This window comes from Coregonus clupeaformis, unplaced genomic scaffold (assembly GCF_020615455.1).
Source record: "Coregonus clupeaformis isolate EN_2021a unplaced genomic scaffold, ASM2061545v1 scaf0455, whole genome shotgun sequence".
Taxonomy (NCBI): Eukaryota; Metazoa; Chordata; class Actinopteri; order Salmoniformes; family Salmonidae; genus Coregonus; species Coregonus clupeaformis.
In genome coordinates, this window is record NW_025533910.1 from 277,949 (window position 1) to 302,500 (window position 24,552).

The 24,552-nt window shown below is 42.4% G+C and overlaps 1 protein-coding gene across 1 annotated transcript in view; it reads left to right on the top strand.

Moving 5' to 3' along the window:
• Nucleotides 1-10,369, top strand: part of LOC123484768 (ciliary neurotrophic factor receptor subunit alpha-like) — a gene marked incomplete at its 3' end in the record, with an annotated part of 76,873 nt that extends 66,504 nt beyond the window's left edge. Inside the window, exon 2 of the mRNA XM_045215478.1 lies at nt 10,136-10,369. Coding sequence (XP_045071413.1) covers nt 10,136-10,369 — 234 coding nt within the window. The remainder of the gene's footprint in view (nt 1-10,135) is intronic.
• Between the last annotated feature and the right edge of the window lie 14,183 nt (nt 10,370-24,552).

Below are 24,552 nucleotides of genomic sequence, written 5' to 3' on the forward strand. Positions count from 1 at the left end.
AGAATCTAATTTCATGGTACATCTCTGAACAGGATTAGAACTGTCACTGGAATACCTTCAGTTTGGTGTCTGTCACTGGAATACCTTCAGTTTGGTGTCTGTCACTGGAATACCTTCAGTTTGGTGTCTGTCACTGGAATACCTTCAGGTTGGTGTCTGTCACTGGACTACCTTCAGGTTGGTGTCTGTCACTGGAATACCTTCAGTATAGTGTCTGTCACTGGAATACCTTCAGGTTGGTGTCTGTCACTGGAATACCTTCAGGTTGGTGTCTGTCACTGGACTACCTTCAGGTTGGTGTCTGTCACTGGAATACCTTCAGTATAGTGTCTGTCACTGGAATACCTTCAGGTTGGTGTCTGTTACTCAATGTGTTACTTATCCACAGCTTGATGTTGATATGTCACTTATCCACAGCTTGATGTTGATGTGTTACTATACCGTACACAGATTATTGCCATGGCTGTGTACATCCCGCCCCAAGCCGACACCAAAAATGCTCTAATGGATCATTAACTGTAAGTCGCTCTGGATAAGAGCGTCTGCTAAATGACTAAAATAAAAATAAAATATATCATATAATAATAATATGCCATTTAGCAGACGCTTTTATCCAAAGCGACTTACAGTCATGCGTGCATACATTATTTTTTTTTGTGTATGGGTGGTCCAGGGGATCGAACCCACTACCTTGGCGTTACAAGCGCCGTGCTCTACCAGCTGAGCTACAGAGGACCACATCATTGTACCCTGAACAAACTGGAGAAAGCGTGTCTTGGGGGACTTTAACAAAAGTAATTTGAGAACCGTGCTCCCGAATTACTATCAACATATTGACTGCTAATGAGAACCTTGACGACCTTGTACCTAGCCGGTGGGGATTCCGGGGGGGTACCCCCACCCAGGTAGTGGCAGTGCTGGCAACACTGGCTGCAGTAACCCATGGGGAGGGGGTCACACTCGGACAATCAGAGAGGGGGTTTATTATTGTGGCCCAGGTGGCACAAAATAATCAAAGGTCTGACTGCACGGAGATACTTGGGAAAATGGTTACAACGGGGGACCAGCGTGTGTGTGTTTCAGGGGAAGGGGGTGGATCTGATCTCCATAACCTAGGACTTGACATTGGTTAATCAAATCTCAAATTTCTGTCAATTTTTGCTCAATCTTGCATGCTTTCTGAAACAGCTGTAACTGTATATGCATTCGTAAATCAGGTCCTTTCTTGAGTTGGGCTCTGGGATGTAACAACCGCTGAGCATCTGAGCTTATGGTTGATTGTGGAGGAAAGGGGTTGAGTGTGTGTATCCCACATCTGTTGCAAGGGGGTAAGGATGTTAGGGAGAATATAGGATGAACCACAATACTTGTTTGCTAAAATAATAATTGCTTGACAAAAATGTAAAGTAATGCAAAAACGCACACCACACCTTCCATCACGATTCATCCCCCCATCCCCCCATCCCCCATACCCCCATACCTCCATCCCCCATCCCCCCATCCCCCATACCCCCATCCCCCCATCCCCCATCCCCCATACCCCCCGTCCCCCCATCCCCCCATCCCCCATCCCCATCCCCCATACCCCCCATCCCCCATCCCCCCATACCCCCATCCCCCCGTACCCCCCGTCCCCCCGTCCCCCCATCCCCCCATCCCCCCATACCCCCATCCCCCATCCCCCATCCCCCATCCCCCATCCCCCCATCCCCCCATCCCCCATCCCCCCCCCCATCCCCCATCCCCCCATCCCCCCATCCCCCATACCCCCCCATCCCCCCATACCCCCATCCCCCCATACCCCCATACCCCCATCCCCCATACCCCCATACCCCCATACCCCCATCCCCCCATCCCCCATCCCCCCATACCCCCATACCCCCCATACCCCCCATACCCCCATACCCCCATACCCCCATCCCCCCATCCCCCCATACCCCCATACCCCCATCCCCCCATCCCCCCATACCCCCCATACCCCCCTCCCCCATACCCCCATACTGTGCCTTCTATGTCTTCTGTTCGCTATGTTTTTATCTCCACTATGTTGACTGAGTACTTGTGTTCTAATTAGTTATATTTGAAGATGTATTATTTTTCTTGTTATCTTTTCTTGTAATACCGTCTTATCCCTTTATAAAATACTATACCTACTATAAATGTGCTTTATTATGACAATCCCTACCATGGCTAGGATTGGGTGTTCCATTATTCGACTCCTCTATTAGAACTTTCAGAATAGCCATGGAGTAGTCTTTGTGTCGCGGAACATTTCGTTGTCAATATACAGTTTATGGACAACGAGAGCAACACGTTTCCCTTTTAATCAATTTTCCTTGAAGATTGGGTACAGAACTTTGCACCTTTCTGCAATCTCCCTCTGGAACTGATCATTCATGCCTATTTTCGTGCCAGCAAGTCTTTTACATAGGCTTTTAACCATTACTTTATCCTTAAAAAAAAACTAATTTGGCAACGATTGGACGCTCATATCTCTGTCCTCTTTGTCCGAAACGGTGTACACGTTCGAGTTGGATTTTATCGACAGCCTCCAGTAGGATTTGAAGCGCTGTAAGAAAGAAGTCCTTCACAATTTTCTGTAATCTCTCCTGCTTTTTCCTGGATACCCGTAAGTCCTAGATATTCTCTCATCGATCTAGTCTGTATAGTAAGGCTTCTCTCAGAAAGTTGTTCTCCTCTTTAAGTTCCTTAACGTCCGTTTCCATCCTAGTGACTGTCCCTTTTAGTTTTTTTTGTATCGCTCTCCATTATCGTAGCTTTTCCGTCACTCATTTCAAGACTCGCCTTCAACTTTTTTACATCATTACTGACCAACTCTAGTACGCCCAGTTTGTCATTTATCGACTTCGACTTCAACAGATCGCTTTCCACACTTACCAGACCCAGTGGTGAAAATCATAAATCATCTGTATCAGTCGAGGAGTCGCATTTTCTCCTGGAGATTGATTCTCCTCGTTTATCCTCCTGTAATGTTTGGGTGTTGCGAGTTGTTGTAATATTTGTCGATACATTTCTCTAGCCTTTATGATTTGGTTTATGTTATTATCCAGATTGAATGTTATTACCCGCGGATATATGAAGTGCTAATATTTAGTTTAACTTACTGATATTGAATGTTATGTTTTTATCTTGAGGTGATTGTACCGCTGTGTATTCAATACGCCATCTTGTCTACCGGAAGCTTCTCTTCCTGATTGGAGGGTTACTTAGCATAAATGCAAATATCATGGTACAGCTATATGGACACTCAATCACTATGGTACTTTTTAATGGTACATTTACAAACATATATACAGTGGGGAAAAAAGTATTTAGTCAACCACCAATTGTGCAAGTTCTCCCACTTAAAAAGATGAGAGAGGCCTGTAATTTTCATCATAGGTACACGTCAACTATGACAGACAAAATGAGAAAAAAAATTCCAGAAAATCACATTGTAGGATTTTTTATGAATGTATTTGCAAATTACGGTGGAAAATAAGTATTTGGTCAATAACAAATGTTTCTCAATACTTTGTTATATACCCTTTGTTGGCAATGACACAGGTCAAACTTTTTCTGTAAGTCTTCACAAGGTTTTCACACACTGTTGCTGGTATTTTGGCCCATTCCTCCATGCAGATCTCCTCTAGAGCATTGATGTTTTGGGGCTGTCGCTGGGCAACATGGACTTTCAACTCCCTCCAAAGATTTTCTATGGGGTTGATATCTGGAGACTGGCTAGGCCACTCCAGGACCTTGAAATGCTTCTTACGAGCCACTCCTTCGTTGCCCGGGCGGTGTGTTTGGGATCATTGTCATGCTGAAAGACCCAGCCACGTTTCATCTTCAATGCCCTTGCTGATGGAAGGAGGTTTTCACTCAAAATCTCATGATACATGGCCCCATTCATTCTTTCCTTTACACGGATCAGTCGTCCTGGTCCCTTTGCAGAAAAAACAGCCCCAAAGCATGATGTTTCCACCCCCCATGCTTCACAGTAGGTATGGTGTTCTTTGGATGCAACTCAGCATTCTTTGTCCTCCAAACACGACGAGTTGAGTTTTGGTTTCATCTGACCATATGACATTCTCCCAATCCTCTTCTGGATCATCCAAATGCACTCTAGCAAACTTCAGACGGGCCTGGACATGTACTGGCTTAAGCAGGGGGACACGTCTGGCACTGCAGGATTTGAGTCCCTGGCGGCGTAGTGTGTTACTGATGGTAGGCTTTGTTACTTTGATCCCAGCTCTCTGCGGGTCATTCACTAGGTCCCCCTGTGTGGTTCTGGGATTTTTGCTCACCGTTCTTGTGATCATTTTGACCCCACGGGGTGAGATCTTGCGTGGAGCCCCAGATCGAGGGAGATTATCAGTGGTCTTGTATGTCTTCCATTTCCTAATAATTGCTCCCACAGTTGATTTCTTCAAACCAAGCTGCTTACCTATTGCAGATTCAGTCTTCCCAGCCTGGTGCAGGTCTACAATTTTGTTTTTGGTGTCCTTTGACAGCTCTTTGGTCTTGGCCATAGTGGAGTTTGGAGTGTGACTGTTTGAGGTTGTGGACAGGTGTCTTTTATACTGATAACAAGTTCAAACAGCTGCCATCAATACAGGTAATGAGTGGAGGACAGAGGAGCCTCTTAAAGAAGAAGTTACAGGTCTGTGAGAGCCAGAAATCTTGCTTGTTTGTAGGTGACCAAATACTTATTTTCCACCATAATTTGCAAATAAATTCATTAAAAAGTCCTACAATGTGATTTTCTTGAAAGAAAATTCTCAATTTGTCTGTCATAGTTGACGTGTACCTATGATGAAAATTACAGGCCTCTCTCATCTTTTTAAGTGGGAGAACTTGCACAATTGGTGGCTGACTAAATACTTTTTTCCCCACTGTATTATGATAAATAGATTTGAAACTTGTATATCATCATGGTAAATGGTGAAATAAGTATAGCCAGTTATAATTGTAATGGCTTAGCAGATAATAAGAAAAGAGAATAATATTTACCTGGCTCAAAGAGAAGGAATATAATATATATTGTTTACAGGAAACTCATTCAACAATTCTAGATGAAGTTGTGTGGAAAAAGGACTTGGGGGGCGAAATATACTTCCCCCATGGGCAAAGAAACTAAAAAGGGGTGATGATATTAATTAACAGTAATTTTGATCCGAATGTGCAAATTGTCCAAACAGATCCGCAAGGTAGATGGATTACTTTGAACATGTTATTGGACCATAAACCACAACACTTCAGCTCCAGGCAGGGAATGGAACCAACAACACTTCAGCTCCAGGCAGGGAATGGAACCAACAACACTTCAGCTCCAGGCAGGGAATATAACCAACAACACTTCAGCTCCAGGCAGGGAATGGAACCAACAACACTTCAGCTCCAGGCAGGGAATATAACCAACAACACTTCAGTTCCAGGCAGGGATTAGAACCAACAACACTTCAGTTCCAGGCAGGGAATAGAACCAACAACACTTCAGCTCCAGGCAGGGAATAGAACCACAACACTTCAGCTCCAGCCAGGGAATAGAACCACAACACTTCAGCTCCAGGCAGGGAATAGAACCAACAACACTTCAGCTCCAGGCAGGGAATAGAACCACAACACTTCATCTCCAGGCAGGGATTAGAACCAACAACACTTCAGCTCCAGCCAGGGAATAGAACCACAACACTTCAGCTCCAGGCAGGGAATGGAACCAACAACACTTCAGCTCCAGCCAGGGAATAGAACCACAACACTTCAGCTCCAGGCAGGGAATAGAACCAACAACACTTCAGCTCCAGGCAAAGAATGAACTGCTGACATTATTATGCATATTAATTGACAATGATGGGAATTAAGATATGCAAGATATTTGAATAGATATATATTTTTAAATAGCTATATATATATATATTGAGGTGAGAGCATTGGAAATGCTTTTGGCGGTTGTCCTGCTTCTGTTTTGTGGGTGGCACTGTGTGCTGTTTTCGAAGGAATATAATATCTATTGTTTACAGGAAACTCATTCAACAATTCTAGATGAAGTTGCGTATAAAAAAAGGAATGGGGGGGGGGCGAAATATACTTCTCCCATGGGCAAAGAAACTCAAAAGGGGTCATGATATTAATTAACAGTAATTTCGATCCGAATGTGCAAATTGTCCAAACAGATCCGCAAGGTAGATGGATTACTTTAAACATGTTATTGGACCATAAACTGATTTGGCTCATTAACCTTTACGGACCAAATAATGATGATCCACACTTCTTTGACAATATATATAATAAATGATCACCTGAAATGTGGACGAAATCATGAATGTCATCGATACATTAGAACTAGTGGATATATGGAGGCTTAAATGTTCTGACCCATTGAGATATACAGTGAGGGAAGAAAGTATTTGATCCCCTGCTGATTTTGTACGTTTGCCCACTGACAAAGAAATGATCAGTCTATAATTTTAATGGTAGGTTTATTTGAACAGTGAGAGACAGAATAACAACAACAAAAAAATCCAGAAAAACACGTCAAAAATGTTATAAATTGATTTGCATTTTAATAAGGGAAATAAGTATTTGACCCCCTCTCAATCAGAAAGATTTCTGGCTCTCAGGTGTCTTTTATACAGGTAACGAGCTGAGATTAGGAGCACACTCTTAAAGGGAGTGCTCATAATCTCAGTTTGTTACCTGTATAAAAGACACTTGTCCACAGAAGCAATCAATCAATCAGATTCCAAACTCTCCACCATGGCCAAGACCAAAGAGCTCTCCAAGGATGTCAGGGACAAGATTGTAGACCTACACAAGGCTAGAATGGGCTACAAGACCATCGCCAACCAGCTTGGTGAGAAGGTGACAACAGTTGGTGTGATTAATTCGCAAATGGAAGAAACACAAAATAACTGTCAATCTCCCTCGGCCTGGGGCTCCATGCAAGATCTCACCTCATGGAGTTGCAATGATCATGAGAATGGTGAGGAATCAGCCCAGAACTACACGGGAGGATCTTGTCAATGATCTCAAGTCATCTGGGCCATAGTCACCAAGAAAACAATTGGTAACACACTACGCCGTGAAGGACTGAAATCCTGCAGCGCCCGCAAGGTCCCCCTGCTCAAGAAAGCACATATACAGGCCCATCTGAAGTTTGCCAATGAACATCTGAATGATTCAGAGGAGAACTGGGTGAAAGTGTTGTGGTCAGATGAGACCAAAATCGAGCTCTTTGGCATCAACTCAACTCGCCGTGTTTGGAGGAGGAGGAATGCTGCCTATGACTCCAAGAACACCATCCCCACCATCAAACATGGAGGTGGAAACATTATGCTTTGGGGGTGTTTTTCTGCTAAGGGGACAGGACAACTTCACCGCATCAAAGGGACGATGGACGGGGCCATGTACCGTCAAATCTTGGGTGAGAACCTCCTTCCCTCAGCCAGGGCATTGAAAATGGGTCGTGGATGGGTATTCCAGCATGACAATGACCCAAAACACATGGCCAAGGCAACAAAGGAGTGGCTCAAGAAGAAGCACATTAAGGTCCTGGAGTGGCCTAGCCAGTCTCCAGACCTTAATCCCATAGAAAATCTGTGGAGGGAGCTGAAGGTTCGAGTTGCCAAATGTCAGCCTTGAAACCTTAATGACTTGGAGAAGATCTGCAAAGAGGAGTGGGACAAAATCCCTCCTGAGATGTGTGCAAACCTGGTGGCCAACTACAAGAAACGTCTGACCTCTGTGATTGCCAACAAGGGTTTTGCCACCAAGTACTAAGTAATGTTTTGCAGAGGGGTCAAATACTTATTTCCCCTCATTAAAATGCAAATCAATTTATAACATTTTTGACATGTGTTTTTCTGGATTTTTTTTGTTGTTATTCTGTCTCTCACTGTTCAAATAAACCTACCATTAAAATTATAGACTGATCATGTCTTTGTCAGTGGGCAAACGTACAAAATCAGCAGGGGATCAAATACTTTTTTCCCTCACTGTACATGGCGGAGACTCAATCAAGCTAGTCGTCTTGACCTATTTCTTATGTCATTCTCGTTGGCACCAAAAGTTAAAAGAGTGTTGATAGGGGAGAGAATGCGGTCGGACCATCATGTAATTGGCATATACAGTGGCTTGCGAAAGTATTCACCCTCCTTGGTATTTTTACTATTTTGTTACCTTACAACCTGGAATTAAAATGGATTTTGGGGGGGTTGTATCATTTGATTTATACAACATGCCTACCACTTTGAAGATGCAAAATATTTTTCTTGTGAAACAAACAAGAAATAAGACAAAAAAACAGAAAACTTGAGCGTGCATAACTATTCACCCCCCCAAAGTCAATACTTTGTAGAGCCACCTTTTGCAGCAATTACAGCTGCAAGTCTCTTAAGGTATGTCTCTATAAGCTTGGCAAATCTAGCCACTGGTATTTTTGCCCATACTTCAAGGAAAACTGCTCCAGCTCCTTCAAGTTGGATGGGTTCCGCTGGTGTACAGCAATCGTTAAGTCATACATTTACATTTTAGTCATTTAGCAGACGCTCTTATCCAGAGCAATTTACAGTTAGTGAGTGTAGATTTTTTTTTTCTTCATACAGGCCCCCCCGTGGGAATCGAACCCACAACCCTGGCGTTGCAAACACCATGCTCTACCAACTGAGCTACACGGGACTACCACAGATTCTCAATTGGAATGAGGTCTGGGCTTTGACTAGGCCATTCCAAGACATTTAAATATTTCCCCTTAAACCACTCGAGTGTTGCTTTAGCAGTATGCTTAGGGTCATTGTCCTGCTGGAAGGTGAACCTCCGTCCCAGTCTCAAATCTCTGGAAGACTGAAACAGGTTTCCCTCAAGAATTTCCCTGTATATAGCGCCATACATCATTCCTTCAATTCTGACCAGTTTCCCAGTCCCTGCCGATGAAAAACATCCCCACAGCATGATGCTGCCACCACCATGCTTCCACCATGCTTCACTTCACACACACATTTGTAGTATAGGGCTCAGGATGAAGCCCTCTCTGTTGACATCTCCTCTGTCCAACCGCTACAGCACTGTGCTCCAAGTTCACCCGCAACAAGCTGACAGTGTAGTAACCGTATAGTAACCGTATAGTAACAGTGTAGTAACCGTGTAGTAACCGTGTAGTAACATTATAGTAACAGCGTAGTAACGTATAGTAACTGTGTAGTAACATGTAGTAACGTGTAGTAACGTGTAGTAACCGTGTAGTAACCGTGTAGTAACAGCGTAGTAACAGTATAGTAACCGTGTAGTAACCGTGTAGTAACAGCGTAGTAACAATATAGTAACCGTGTAGTAACAGTATAGTAACCATGTAGTAACCGTGTAGTAACCTTGTAGTAACAGCGTAGTAACAGTATAGTAACCGTGTAGTAACATTATAGTAACCATGTAGTAACCGTGTAGTAACCGTGTAGTAACAGCATAGTAACAGTATAGTAAGTGTCACAAAAGTGCAGGGGTGTAGTAACAACGTAGTAACCATATAGTGACATTGTAGTAACATTATATTGACAGTGGAGTAACAGTGTAGTAACATTATAGCAACAGTATATCAACACTGTAGTAACACTGCAGTAACGTCTGTAGTAACAGTATATCAACAGTGTGGTATCATTGTAGTAACAGTGTAGTAACATAATAGTAATAGTTTAGTACCAGTGTAGCAACAATATAGTAACATTAGAGCAACAGTATATCAACACTGTAGTAACACTGTAGTAATGCTGTAGTAACAGTGTGGTAATATTGTAGTAAAGGTGTAGTAACACCATAGTAATAGTATATCAACAATATAGTATCCGTTTAGTAACATTGTAGTAACAGTGTAGTAACAGTGTAATAACTGTATTGTAACAATATGTTATCTTTGTAGTAACAGTATAGTAACATTATAGTATCCGCGTAGTATCCGCGTAGTATCCGTGTAGTATCCGTGTAGTATCCGTGTCGTATCCATGTAGTATGCGTGTAGTATCCGTAGTATCCGCGTAGTATCCGTGTAGTATCCGTGTAGTATCCACGTAGTATCCGTGTAGTATCCGTGTAGTATCCGTGTAGTATCTGTGTAGTAACAGTGTCCTGCTCCTCTCTCCTCTAGGAGCCAGTAGTCAGTATGAGCATATGGGAGGGGACGTGACCATGAAGTGTGGCTCTCTGGACAGCGAGGCCAGCGTGACGTGGAAGGTGAACGGGACAGATGTGACGGCACGCCACCGGGAGGAGGGGTCTAAGCTCATACTGATGGAGGTGGACCTCTCAAACAACGGACTCTACAGCTGCTTCCAGAACCCCAACGGAGAACGACGGGACCAGATCAACCTACGCATCGGAAGTAAGATCTAATGATCATCATCTTCCCCCCCCCCTCGGCAGTGAGTTCTAGTAAATATAATTTTCCCCTTTCTCAGTCTCTCTCTGTCGATCTGCTCTAATGAGTTAGAGATGTTCTCTCTGCTTGCGTCACTATCTCTCTGATCTCCAATTTGACGTGTGGTTGGTCTGTGTTTATCTGTCTACTCTATGACCAGGCATCCTGACGCTCACACACACGCATTAACAGGCACACACACACACACACACGCATGCACAGGCACACACACACACACACACACACACACACACACACACACACACTCACACACACACGCTCTCACACACACACACGCACACACACAGCAGTCTGGTGCTATCTCACACCGGAACAGATTGTTTGGACGCACCCAGCTGTGTATTTTCAGACCCTCATTAATAACAGTAGATATAATATTCTGACTCCCCCATTCCCCCTCCCTCCCTCCCTCCCTCCCTCCCTCCCTCCCATTCCCCCTCCCTCCCTCCCTCCCTCCCTCCCCTCCTGTTCCCCCCCTCCCTCCCTCCCTCCCTCCCTCCCTCCCTCCCTCCCTCCCTCCCTCCCTCCCTCTCCCTTCCCCCTCCCTCCCATTCATCCTCCTTCTCTCCCATTCCCCCTCCCCCCTCCCTCCCTCACATTCCCCCCCCTCCCTCCCTCCCTCCCCCCTCCCTTCCTCCCTGCATTACAAGTGGCACCCTATTTCTTATATAGTGCACTACTTTTGACCAGGGCCCAAAAGGAGTGATGCTGAGGGCCCATAGGATGCACTCTGTAGGGAATAGGGTGCATCCCTAGCATTGCAGCGTTGTTAACTATCTCCTCTCCTGGTGACCAGTTGGTGTGGATCTCCTGGTGACCAGTTGGTGTGGATCTGTAGAGCTTTTTAGTCTGTTGACCAGGCTCTGTTAAAGCTGCAATCTGACTGTGTTGCCTTACAAAAGACTCTGGTTTATTTAAAACTTGTAATTAATGTGGGCAAGACTAAATGCATGTTGTTCTCTAATTCTCACAAATAAATAAATAAATAAATCAAATGGACAATATATTTATTAATTGAATGGTTCAGATGATCTAGTTAAGAAGCTGAGATTTAAAGTAGGCTTATTTTATAGAAATAGATCACGCCTCTCCCTGAACATGAAATACTGTAGATCATGCCTCTCCCTGAACATGAAATACTGTAGATCACGCCTCTCCCTGAACATGAAATAATGTAGATCACGCCTCTCCCTGAACATGAAATACTGTAGATCACGCCTCTCCCTGAACATGAAATACTGTAGATCACGCCTCTCCCTGAACATGAAATACTGTAGATCACGCCTCTCCCTGAACATGAAATACTGTAGATCACGCCTCTCCCTGAACATGAAATACTGTAGATCATGCCTCTCCCTGAACATGAAATACTGTAGATCACGCCTCTCCCTGAACATAGGCGGATGTGGTGGATTAAACTGCATAAAGTGACAGATTCTGATGGGAATTTTTTAAATATGTTACTTAGATTTACTCAGGAGTGCGTCAGACTCTTAAGGATGAAAGTCCCATAGTTCACTTCATTACTCTCTTTGTGTTTCCAAAGCTCTACTACACACGCTTCTGACTCACCTAACTTCACTGTTGAAGCATAAAAACATGAGTTACCAAATCTGTTCACAGGGTCAAAAGTGGTGCACTATAAAGGGAATATGGTGCCATTTGGGACGTCGTCTGTGTATCTGTGATCCTGAAGGCATCTATGTCCTAATGCTCTTACCTTTCTCTACTCTTATCTTACTCTACTCTTACCTTTCTCTACTCTTACCTTACTCAGAACCTAATGGAATTATGTTTATTTAAATGATACTACAGCTTCAAACACACACACGCATGCATAAAAACACACAGTTTGTGACGAGCATTTACAGTTTATATCATTGAGAAAACGTTGAATGATATACGGTTTTATTTCCTTTCATGTCAGAGTCTGATAAAGTTATGAATTATCTCTCTGCTACAGTGTATCTGTCAAAAGCTGTAATATCGCAGACAGTAACGGCCTTTCTTTAAACTAGCTGATATAAACGGCCTTCCTTTAAACTAGCTGACATAAACGGCCTTCCTTTAAACTAGCTGATATAAACGGCCTTCCTTTAAACTAGCTGATATAAACGGCCTTCCTTTAAACTAGCTGATATAAACGGCCTTCCTTTAAACTAGCTGATATAAACGGCCTTCCTTTAAACTAGCTGACATTAACAGCCTTCCATTCAACTAGCTGATATAAACGGCCTTCCTTTAAACTAGCTGATATAAACGGCCTTCCATTCAACTAGCTGATATAAACGGCCTTCCTTTAAACTAGCTGATATAAACGGCCTTCCTTTAAACTAGCTGATATAAACGGCCTTCCTTTAAACTAGCTGACATTAACAGCCTTCCATTCAACTAGCTGATATAAACGGCCTTCCTTTAAACTAGCTGATATAAACGGCCTTCCTTTAAACTAGCTGATATAAACGGCCTTCCATTCAACTAGCTGATATAAACGGCCTTCCATTCAACTAGCTGATATAAACGGCCTTCCTTTAAACTAGCTGACATTAACAGCCTTCCATTCAACTAGCTGATATAAACGGCCTTCCTTTAAACTAGCTGATATAAACGGCCTTCCTTTAAACTAGCTGACATTAACAGCCTTCCATTCAACTAGCTGATATAAACGGCCTTCCTTTAAACTAGCTGACATTAACAGCCTTCCATTCAACTAGCTGATATAAACGGCCTTCCTTTAAACTAGCTGATATAAACGGCCTTCCATTCAACTAGCTGATATAAACGGCCTTCCTTTAAACTAGCTGATATAAACGGCCTTCCATTCAACTAGCTGATATAAACGGCCTTCCTTTAAACTAGCTGATATAAACGGCCTTCCTTTAAACTAGCTGATATAAACGGCCTTCCATTCAACTAGCTGATATAAACGGCCTTCCTTTAAACTAGCTGATATAAACGGCCTTCCATTCAACTAGCTGATATAAACGGCCTTCCTTTAAACTAGCTGATATAAACGGCCTTCCTTTAAACTAGCTGACATTAACAGCCTTCCATTCAACTAGCTGATATAAACGGCCTTCCTTTAAACTAGCTGATATAAACGGCCTTCCTTTAAACTAGCTGATATAAACGGCCTTCCATTCAACTAGCTGATATAAACGGCCTTCCATTCAACTAGCTGATATAAACGGCCTTCCTTTAAACTAGCTGACATTAACAGCCTTCCATTCAACTAGCTGATATAAACGGCCTTCCTTTAAACTAGCTGATATAAACGGCCTTCCTTTAAACTAGCTGACATTAACAGCCTTCCATTAAACTAGCTGATATAAACGGCCTTCCTTTAAACTAGCTGACATTAACAGCCTTCCATTCAACTAGCTGATATAAACGGCCTTCCTTTAAACTAGCTGATATAAACGGCCTTCCATTCAACTAGCTGATATAAACGGCCTTCCTTTAAACTAGCTGATATAAACGTCCTTCCATTCAACTAGCTGATATAAACGGCCTTCCTTTAAACTAGCTGATATAAACGGCCTTCCTTTAAACTAGCTGATATAAACGGCCTTCCATTCAACTAGCTGATATAAACGGCCTTCCTTTAAACTAGCTGATATAAACGGCCTTCCATTCAACTAGCTGATATAAACGGCCTTCCTTTAAACTAGCTGATATAAACGGCCTTCCTTTAAACTAGCTGATATAAACGGCCTTCCTTTAAACTAGCTGATATAAACGGCCTTCCATTCAACTAGCTGATATAAACGGCCTTCCTTTAAACTAGCTGATATAAACGGCCTTCCATTCAACTAGCTGATATAAACGGCCTTCCCTTTAAACTAGCTGATATAAACGGCCTTCCATTCAACTAGCTGATATAAGGGCCTTCCTTTAAACTAGCTGATATAAACGGCCTTCCTTTAAACTAGCTGATATAAACGGCCTTCCTTTAAACTAGCTGATATAAACGGCCTTCCATTCAACTAGCTGATATAAACGGCCTTCCTTTAAACTAGCTGATATAAACGGCCTTCCTTTAAACTAGCTGATATAAACGGCCTTCCATTCAACTAGCTGATATAAACGGCCTTCCTTTAAACTAGCTGATATAAACGGCCTTCCTTTAAACTAGCTGATATAAACGGCCTTCCTTTAAACTAGCTGATATAAACGGGCCTTCCATTCAACTAGCTGACATTAACAGCCTTCCATTCAACTAGCTGATATAAACGGCCTTCCTTTAAACTAGCTGACATTAACAGCCTTCCTTTAAACTAGCTGATATAAACGGCCTTCCTTTAAACTAGCTGACATTAACAGCCTTCCATTCAACTAGCTGATATAAACGGCCTTCCTTTAAACTAGCTGACATTAACAGCCTTCCATTCAACTAGCTGATATAAACGGCCTTCCTTTAAACTAGCTGATATAAACGGCCTTCCTTTAAACTAGCTGATATAAACGGCCTTCCTTTAAACTAGCTGATATAAACGGCCTTCCTTTAAACTAGCTGATATAAACGGCCTTCCATTCAACTAGCTGATATAAACGGCCTTCCATTCAACTAGCTGACATTAACAGCCTTCCATTCAACTAGCTGATATAAACGGCCTTCCTTTAAACTAGCTGACATTAACAGCCTTCCATTCAACTAGCTGATATAAACGGCCTTCCTTTAAACTAGCTGACATTAACAGCCTTCCATTCAACTAGCTGATATAAACGGCCTTCCTTTAAACTAGCTGATATAAACGGCCTTCCATTCAACTAGCTGATATAAACGGCCTTCCATTCAACTAGCTGACATTAACATCCTTCCATTCAACTAGCTGACATTAACAGCCTTCCTTTAAACTAGCTGACATTAACAGCCTTCCATTCAACTAGCTGACATTAACAGCCTTCCATTCAACTAGCTGATATAAACGGCCTTCCTTTAAACTAGCTGATATAAACGGCCTTCCTTTAAACTAGCTGATATAAACGGCCTTCCATTCAACTAGCTGATATAAACGGCCTTCCATTCAACTAGCTGACATTAACAGCCTTCCATTCAACTAGCTGATATAAACGGCCTTCCTTTAAACTAGCTGACATTAACAGCCTTCCATTCAACTAGCTGATATAAACGGCCTTCCTTTAAACTAGCTGACATTAACAGCCTTCCATTCAACTAGCTGATATAAACGGCCTTCCTTTAAACTAGCTGACATTAACAGCCTTCCATTCAACTAGCTGATATAAACGGCCTTCCTTTAAACTAGCTGACATTAACAGCCTTCCATTCAACTAGCTGATATAAACGCCTTCCTTTAAACTAGCTGACATTAACAGCCTTCCATTCAACTAGCTGATATAAACGGCCTTCCTTTAAACTAGCTGACATTAACAGCCTTCCATTCAACTAGCTGATATAAAACGGCCTTCCTTTAAACTAGCTGACATTAACAGCCTTCCATTCAACTAAGCTGATATAAACGGCCTTCCTTTAAACTAGCTGACATTAGCAGCCTTCCATTCAACTAGCTGATATAAACGGCCTTCCTTTAAACTAGCTGACATTAACAGCCTTCCATTCAACTAGCTGACATTAACAGCCTTCCTTTAAACTAGCTGACATTAACAGCCTTCCATTCAACTAGCTGACATTAACAGCCTTCCATTCAACTAGCTGATATAAACGGCCTTCCTTTAAACTAGCTGACATTAACAGCCTTCCATTCAACTAGCTGACATTAACAGCCTTCCATTCAACTAGCTGATATAAACGGCCTTCCATTCAACTAGCTGACATTAACAGCCTTCCATTCATGCTGATATAAACGGCCTTCCTTTAAACTAGCTGACATTAACAGCCTTCCATTCAACTAGCTGATATAAACGGCCTTCCTTTAAACTAGCTGACATTAACAGCCTTCCATTCAACTAGCTGATATAAACGGCCTTCCTTTAAACTAGCTGACATTAACAGCCTTCCATTCAACTAGCTGACATTAACAGCCTTCCTTTAAACTAGCTGACATTAACAGCCTTCCATTCAACTAGCTGACATTAACAGCCTTCCATTCAACTAGCTGATTTTAAAACGGCCTTCCTTTAAACTAGCTGACATTAACAGCCTTCCATTCAACTAGCTGACATTAACAGCCTTCCATTCAACTAGCTGATATAAACGGCCTTCCATTCAACTAGCTGACATTAACAGCCTTCCATTCAACTAGCTGATATAAACGGCCTTCCTTTAAACTAGCTGACATAAACGGCCTTCCATTCAACTAGCTGATATAAACGGCCTTCCATTCAACTAGCTGATATAAACGGCCTTCCTTTAAACTAGCTGACATAAACGGCCTTCCATTCAACTAGCTGACATTAACAGCCTTCCATTCAACTAGCTGATATAAACGGCCTTCCTTTAAACTAGCTGACATTAACAGCCTTCCATTCAACTAGCTGACATTAACAGCCTTCCATTCAACTAGCTGATATAAACGGCCTTCCTTTAAACTAGCTGACATTAACAGCCTTCCATTCAACTAGCTGATATAAACGGCCTTCCATTCAACTAGCTGACATTAACAGCCTTCCATTCAACTAGCTGATATAAACGGCCTTCCTTTAAACTAGCTGATATAAACGGCCTTCCTTTAAACTAGCTGACATTAACAGCCTTCCATTCAACTAGCTGACATTAACAGCCTTCCATTCAACTAGCTGATATAAATGGCCTTCCTTTAAACTAGCTGACATAAACGGCCTTCCATTCAACTAGCTGATATAAACGGCCTTCCATTCAACTAGCTGATATAAACGGCCTTCCATTCAACTAGCTGATATAAACGGCCTTCCTTTAAACTAGCTGATATAAACGGCCTTCCATTCAACTAGCTGATATAAACGGCCTTCCTTTAAACTAGCTGATATAAACGGCCTTCCATTCAACTAGCTGATATAAACGGCCTTCCTTTAAACTAGCTGATATAAACAGCCTTCCTTTAAACTAGCTGATATAAACGGCCTTCCATTCAACTAGCTGATATAAACGGCCTTCCATTCAACTAGCTGATATAAACAGCCTTCCATTCAACTAGCTGATATAAACGGCCTTCCATTCAACTAGCTGATATAAACAGCCTTCCATTCAACTAGCTGATATAAACGGCCTTCCATTCAACTAGCTGATATAAACGGCCTTCCATTCAACTAGCTGACATAAACAGCCTTCCATTCAACTAGCTGATATAAACGGCCTTCCATTCAACTAGCTGATATAAACAGCCTTCCATTCAACTAGCTGATATAAACGGCCTTCCATTCAACTGGCTGATATAAACGGCCTTCCATTCAACTAGCTGATATAAACGGCCTTCCATTCAACTAGCTGATATAAACGGCCTTCCTTTAAACTAGCTGATATAAACGGCCTTCCATTCAACTAGCTGATATAAACGGCCTTCCCTTTAAACTAGCTGATATAAACAGCCTTCCTTTAAACTAGCTGATATAAACGGCCTTCCATTCAACTAGCTGATATAAACGGCCTTCCATTCAACTAGCTGATATAAACGGCCTTCCTTTAAACTAGCTGATATAAACGGCCTTCCATTCAACTAGCTGATATAAACGGCCTTCCTTTAAACTAGCTGACATTAACAGCCTTCCATTCAACTAGCTGATATAAACGGCCTTCCATTCAACTAGCTGATATAAACGGCCTTCCATTCAACTAGCTGATATAAACGGCCTTCCTTTAAACTAGCTGATATAAACAGCCTTCCATTCAACTAGCTGATATAAACGGCCTTCCTTTAAACTAGCTGATATAAACGGCCTTCCATTCAACTAGCTGATATAAACGGCCTTCCATTCAACTAGCTGATATAAACAGCCTTCCATTAAACTAGCTGATATAAACGGCCTTCCATTCAACTAGCTGACATTAACAGCCTTCCATTCAACTCAGCTGATATAAACGGCCTTCCTTTAAACTAGCTGATATAAACGGCCTTCCATTCAACTAGCTGACATTAACAGCCTTCCATTCAACTAGCTGATATAAACGGCCTTCCATTCAACTAGCTGACATTAACAGCCTTCCATTCAACTAGCTGATATAAACGGCCTTCCTTTAAACTAGCTGACATTAACAGCCTTCCATTCAACTAGCTGATATAAACGGCCTTCCATTCAACTAGCTGACATTAACAGCCTTCCATTCAACTAGCTGATATAAAGCGGCCTTCCTTTAAACTAGCTGACATTAACAGCCTTCCATTCAACTAGCTGATATAAACGGCCTTCCATTCAACTAGCTGACATTAACAGCCTTCCATTCAACTAGCTGATATAAACGGCCTTCCATTCAACTAGCTGACATTAACAGCCTTCCATTCAACTAGCTGATATAAACGGCCTTCCATTCAACTAGCTGACATTAACAGCCTTCCATTCAACTAGCTGATATAAACGGCCTTCCATTCAACTAGCTGACATTAACAGCCTTCCATTCAACTAGCTGATATAAACGGCCTTCCATTCAACTAGCTGACATTAACAGCCTTCCATTCAACTAGCTGATATAAACGGCCTTCCATTCAACTAGCTGATATAAACGGCCTTCCTTTAAACTAGCTGATATAACGGCCTTCCTTTAAACTAGCTGATATAAACGGCCTTCCTTTAAACTAGCTGATATAAACGGCCTTCCATTCAACTAGCTGATATAAACGGCCTTCCTTTAAACTAGCTGATATAACGGCCTTCCTTTAAACTAGCTGATATAAACGGCCTTCCATTCAACTAGCTGATATAAACGGCCTTCCATTCAACTAGCTGATATAAACGGCCTTCCTTTAAACTAGCTGATATAAACAGCCTTCCATTCAACTAGCTGATATAAACGGCCTTCCTTTAACCTCTTAAGGATCAGACCCTTCTTTTCAATTTCCTCCTAAAATGACATACCCAAATCTAACTGCCTGTAGCTCAGGACCTGAAGCAAGGATATGCATATTCTTGATACTATTTGAAAGGAAACACTTTGAAGTTTGTGGAAATGTGAAATGAATGTAGGAGAACATAACATAATAGATCTGGTAAAAGGTTAAACAAACAAAAAAACATATGTTTTCTATTTCTATTTTTGTTGCATCATTTCTGACATGAAAAAGAAAAGCCATAGATTCAGATAGGAAGTAATTTAGATGTTGTCAACAAGAGGTCAACAGTGTACGTGCACAGTTTCAGACTGATACCTTCAAGAATGAGCGAGCTACATGACATTTAGAATGAAGTCTCCCAGGTGTCCCTCACAGGTTTTCCCAAATCTACCCAAGTGGCCTCCAAGTGGCCGAATTGGTAAATTGATATATTTTAAAGTACATAACTATAGAGAACATACAAAAATGCTATGGTAATAAAAAATACATGTTTACACACTCCCAGGAATGTCATACATGATGGATCATTAGCTCCCTACATAAGACACTAACCTTCACACATCTAGATGGCCGGGCGGGGTGGGTGTGGAGCCAGAGACATAAGACACTAACCTTCACACATCTAGATGGCCGGGCGGGGGTGGGTGTGGAGCCAGAGACATAAGACACTAACCTTCACACATCTAGATGGCCGGGCGGGGGTGGGTGTGGAGCCAGAGACATAAGACACTAACCTTCACACATCTAGATGGCCGGGCGGGGTGGGTGTGGAGCCAGAGACACAAGACACTAACCTTCACACATCTAGATGGCCGGGCGGGGTGGGTGTGGAGCCAGAGACACAAGACACTAACCTTCACACATCTAGATGGCCGGGCGGGGTGGGTGTGGAGCCAGAGACACAAGACACTAACCTTCACACATCTAGATGGCCGGGCGGGGTGGGTGTGGAGCCAGAGACACAAGACACTAACCTTCACACATCTAGATGGCCGGGCGGGGTGGGTGTGGAGCCAGAGACAGCAGCAGGGGTCCGGCTGAATGAACCAGTTTCTACTGGAGGACTTGAATGTGGTCTCTTTGGTGTTGCCTCCCAGAGGCCATCTGAGTCAGAGTCTCTAGCACTATAGCAGATTTTAAAAATTCAGTAAGAACTGATAGTAGTTTACTATTATTTATTCTATTGGACCTTTATTTTAGCAGGGGGTGAGCATCAATACTATTATGGGTGAGCCCTGCATCAATACTATTACGGGTGAGCCCTGCATCAATACTATTACGGGTGAGCCCTGCATCAATACATCACATAAACAACGCATCTATAAACAACACATCTATAAACATATACTGTATTATATAGAGTTTGGGGAACACAATCACTATAATGAAATGTGTTTACCAATAGTAAATAGGGCACAGACATACAATGTATTTATACAGACCTAAAATGTATTAGCATATCCATTGTGCATTTTATGTTGACTGAGTCTCTAGCAATATAGAAGATAAAATAAATTCAGTAAGAACTCAAGTTTACTATTACTTATTATAATGAACCTTTCTTTTAGCAGGGGGGGAGACCTGCATCAATTATTTTAGCAGGGGGGTGAGCCCTAGCCAACGTGTATTTTATGTTGACTATCACATGCTGTGCCTGTGGTTTTCGGGGCCCTATTTACTATTGGTAAACATATTTAATTATAGTGATTATATATATATAGCAATCAAATAAAAATATCTCAAATTAATAATATGCAACCATTTAAACAACGGCATTAGCATGAGAAGAAAGAAAGTATTTTACTTACCAGTCTAAAGTTACGTCCAAAAGAAATCAGCGTGCGTCTAGAGTGTAATCACTAACTGAGTCCTCATAAACTTCTATGTCACTTTACCGATCGATTTCTGCAATAATCTCGTCCAAATCTGTATACTTGGTCTTTGTTTGAGCTTTTCTTGTTTTATTAGCCATGTTCTACTTTCTAAAAAAGCAATAAACTTGGTAGAACTTATTGAGTGTGCGTGCGTAATACGAATCCCTCTTTGTTCTCTCAATTTGATCTGCCCAACGTAGGTTGTTGAGCTCAGCACAATCGCCTTTACTCACACAAAGGACCATCACATACTCCTGTAAAGCCCAGCTCATTGGCTATCTAGCTAGCTATGTTTCAAAATGATAGGTGGTCATTGGACCAAGATACAGTCAATCAAGTGAACACCGCCCGTCTCATTGGTGCGTAATCAAGTCAATCCTTGGTGGGCGAAATACCTTTTGTTTAGCCAATGCGTCATGCAGAATCAAGTTCGGTCGCCTTCTAGAGTATCTGAGGATTGCAGAAAAACAGAACTTGACTGGCTGAACCAAGGGGTAGCGTTTATGACTGGGTGAAACAAGGGGTAGCGTTTATGACTGGCTGAAACAAGGGGTAGCGTTTATGACTGGCTGAAACAAGGGGTAGCGTTTATGACTGGCTGAACCAAGGGGTAGCGTTTATGACTGGCTGAAACAAGGTGTAGCGTTTATAATACGTTGAAATATTTTGTTGCAAGTTCAACTAGTCAGAATTTAGGTGAAACACTGTATACAACATGGACCGTGTAAAGATATAAAAATAGATTTATCAAACAAAACAACGCTACGTTTTATCTCTGGGACCCTCAGGATGACAAATCAGAGCAAGATTACTGAATGTAAGTACATTATTTACCTTCAGAGGTGAATGTACCAAACCAGTTGCCGTGATAAAAGTGTTTTGTTGTTGTGCACTATCCTCAAACAATAGCATGGTATTTTTTCACTGTAATACCTACTGTAAATTGGACACTGCAGTTAGATTAACAATAATTTAAGCTTTCTGCCCATATAACACATGTCTATGTCCGTGAAATTGTGCTTTTGTTTACAACGTCATTGTAGTCACATTATCCGTATTGAGCAACAACTGTCCCGATTTCGGGACACCCATCCAGTAGAGGTAAACAGCCTCCTTTAAACTAACTGATATTAACGGCCTTCCTTTAAACTAGCTGATATACAGTGCCTTCGGAAAGTATTCAGACCCCTTAACTTTTTCCACATTTTGTTACGTTACAATCTTATTCTAAAATGGATTTAATTAATACAAATCTTCAGCAATCTACACACAATACCCCATAATGATTAAGAGAAAACAGGTTTTTAGACATTTTTGCACATTTGTTAAAACTAAAACTGAAATACCTTATTTATGTAAGTATTCAGACCCTTTGCTATGAGATTCGAAGTTGAGCTCAGGTGTATCCTGTTTCTATTGATCATCCTTGAGATGTTTCTACAACTTGACTGGAGTCCACCTGTGCTACATTTAATTGATTGGACATGATTTGGAAATGCACACACCTGTCTATATAAGGTCACACAGCTGACAGTGCATGTCAGAGCAAAAACCAAACCATGAGGTCAAACGAATTGTCCGTAGACAAGGATTGTGTCGAGGCACAGATCTGGGGAAAGGTACCAAAAAATGTCTGTAGCATTTAAGGTTCCCAAGAACACAGTGGCCTGCATCAATCTTAAATGGCGGAAGTTTGGAACAACCAAGACTCTTCCTAGAGCTGTCCGCCCGGCCAAACTGAGCAATCAGGGGAGAAGGGCCTTGGTCAGGGAGGTAACCAAGAACCCGATGGTCACTCTGACAGAGCTGTAGAGTTCCTTTGTGGAGATGGGAGAACCTTCCAGAAGAACAACCATCTACAGTGAGGGATACAAAATTCATCCCGTGCTGATTTTGTACTTTTGCCCACTGACAAAGACATGATCAGTCTATAATTTTAATGCTAGGTTTATTTGAACAGTGAGAGACAGAATAACAACAAATACATCCAGAAAAAAGCATGGTAAAAATGTTATAAATTCATTTGCATATTAATGAGGAAAATAAGTATTTGACCCCTCTGTAAAACATGACTTAGTACTTGGTGGCAAAACCCTTGTTGGCAATCACAGAGGTCAGACGTTTCTTGTAGTTGGCCACCAGGTTTGCACACATCTCAGGAGGGATTTTGTCCCACTCCTCTTTGCAGATCTTCTCCAAGTCATTAAGATTTCGAGGCTGATGTTTGGCAACTCGAACCTTCAGCTCCCTCCACAGATTTTCTATGGGATTACGGTCTGGAGACTGGCTAGGCCACTCCAGGACCTTAATGTGCTTCTTCTTGAGCCACTCCTTTGTTGCCTTGGCTGTGTGTTTTGGGTCATTGTCATAATGGAAGACCCATCCACCACCCATTTTCAATGCCCTGGCTGAGGGAAGGAGGTTCTCACCCAAGATTTGACGGTACATGGCCCCGTCCATCGTCCCTTTGATGCGGTGAAGTTGTCCTGTCCCTTTAGCAGAAAAACACCCCCAAAGCATAATGTCTCCACCTCCATGTTTGACGGTGGGGAATGTGTTCTTGGGGTCATAGGCAGCATTCCTCCTCCTCCAAACACGGAAAGTTGAGTTGATGCCAAAGAGCTCGATTTTGGTCTCATCTGACCACAACACTTTCACCCAGTTCTCCTCTGAATCATTCAGATGTTCATTGGCAAACTTCAGACGGGCCTGTATTGGTGCTTTCTTGATCAGGGGGACCTTGCGGGCGCTGCAGGATTTCAGTCCTTCACGGCGTAGTGTGTTACCAATTGTTTTCATGGTGACTATGGTCCCAGCTGCCTTGAGATCATTGACAAGATCCTCCTGTGTAGTTCTGGGCTGATTCCTCACCGTTCTCATGATCATCGCAACTCCACGATGGTGAGATCTTGCATGGAGCCCCAGGCCGAGGGAGATTGACAGTTCTTTTGTGTTTCTTCCATTTGCGAATAATCGAACCAACTGTTGTCACCTTCTCACCAAGCTGCTTGGCGATGGTCTTGTAGCCCATTCCAGCCTTGTGTAGGTCTACAATCTTGTCCCTGACATCCTCGGAGAGCACTTTGGTCTTGGCCATGGTGGAGTTTGGAATCTGATTGATTGATTGCTTCTGTGGACAGGTGTCTTTTATACAGGAAACAAGCTGAGATTAGGAGCACTCCCTTTAAGAGTGTGCTCCTAATCTCAGCACGTTACCTGTATAAAAGACACCTGGGAGCCAGAAATCTTTCTGATTGAGAGGGGGTCAAATACTTTTTTCCCTCATTAAAAATGCAAATCAAATTATAAC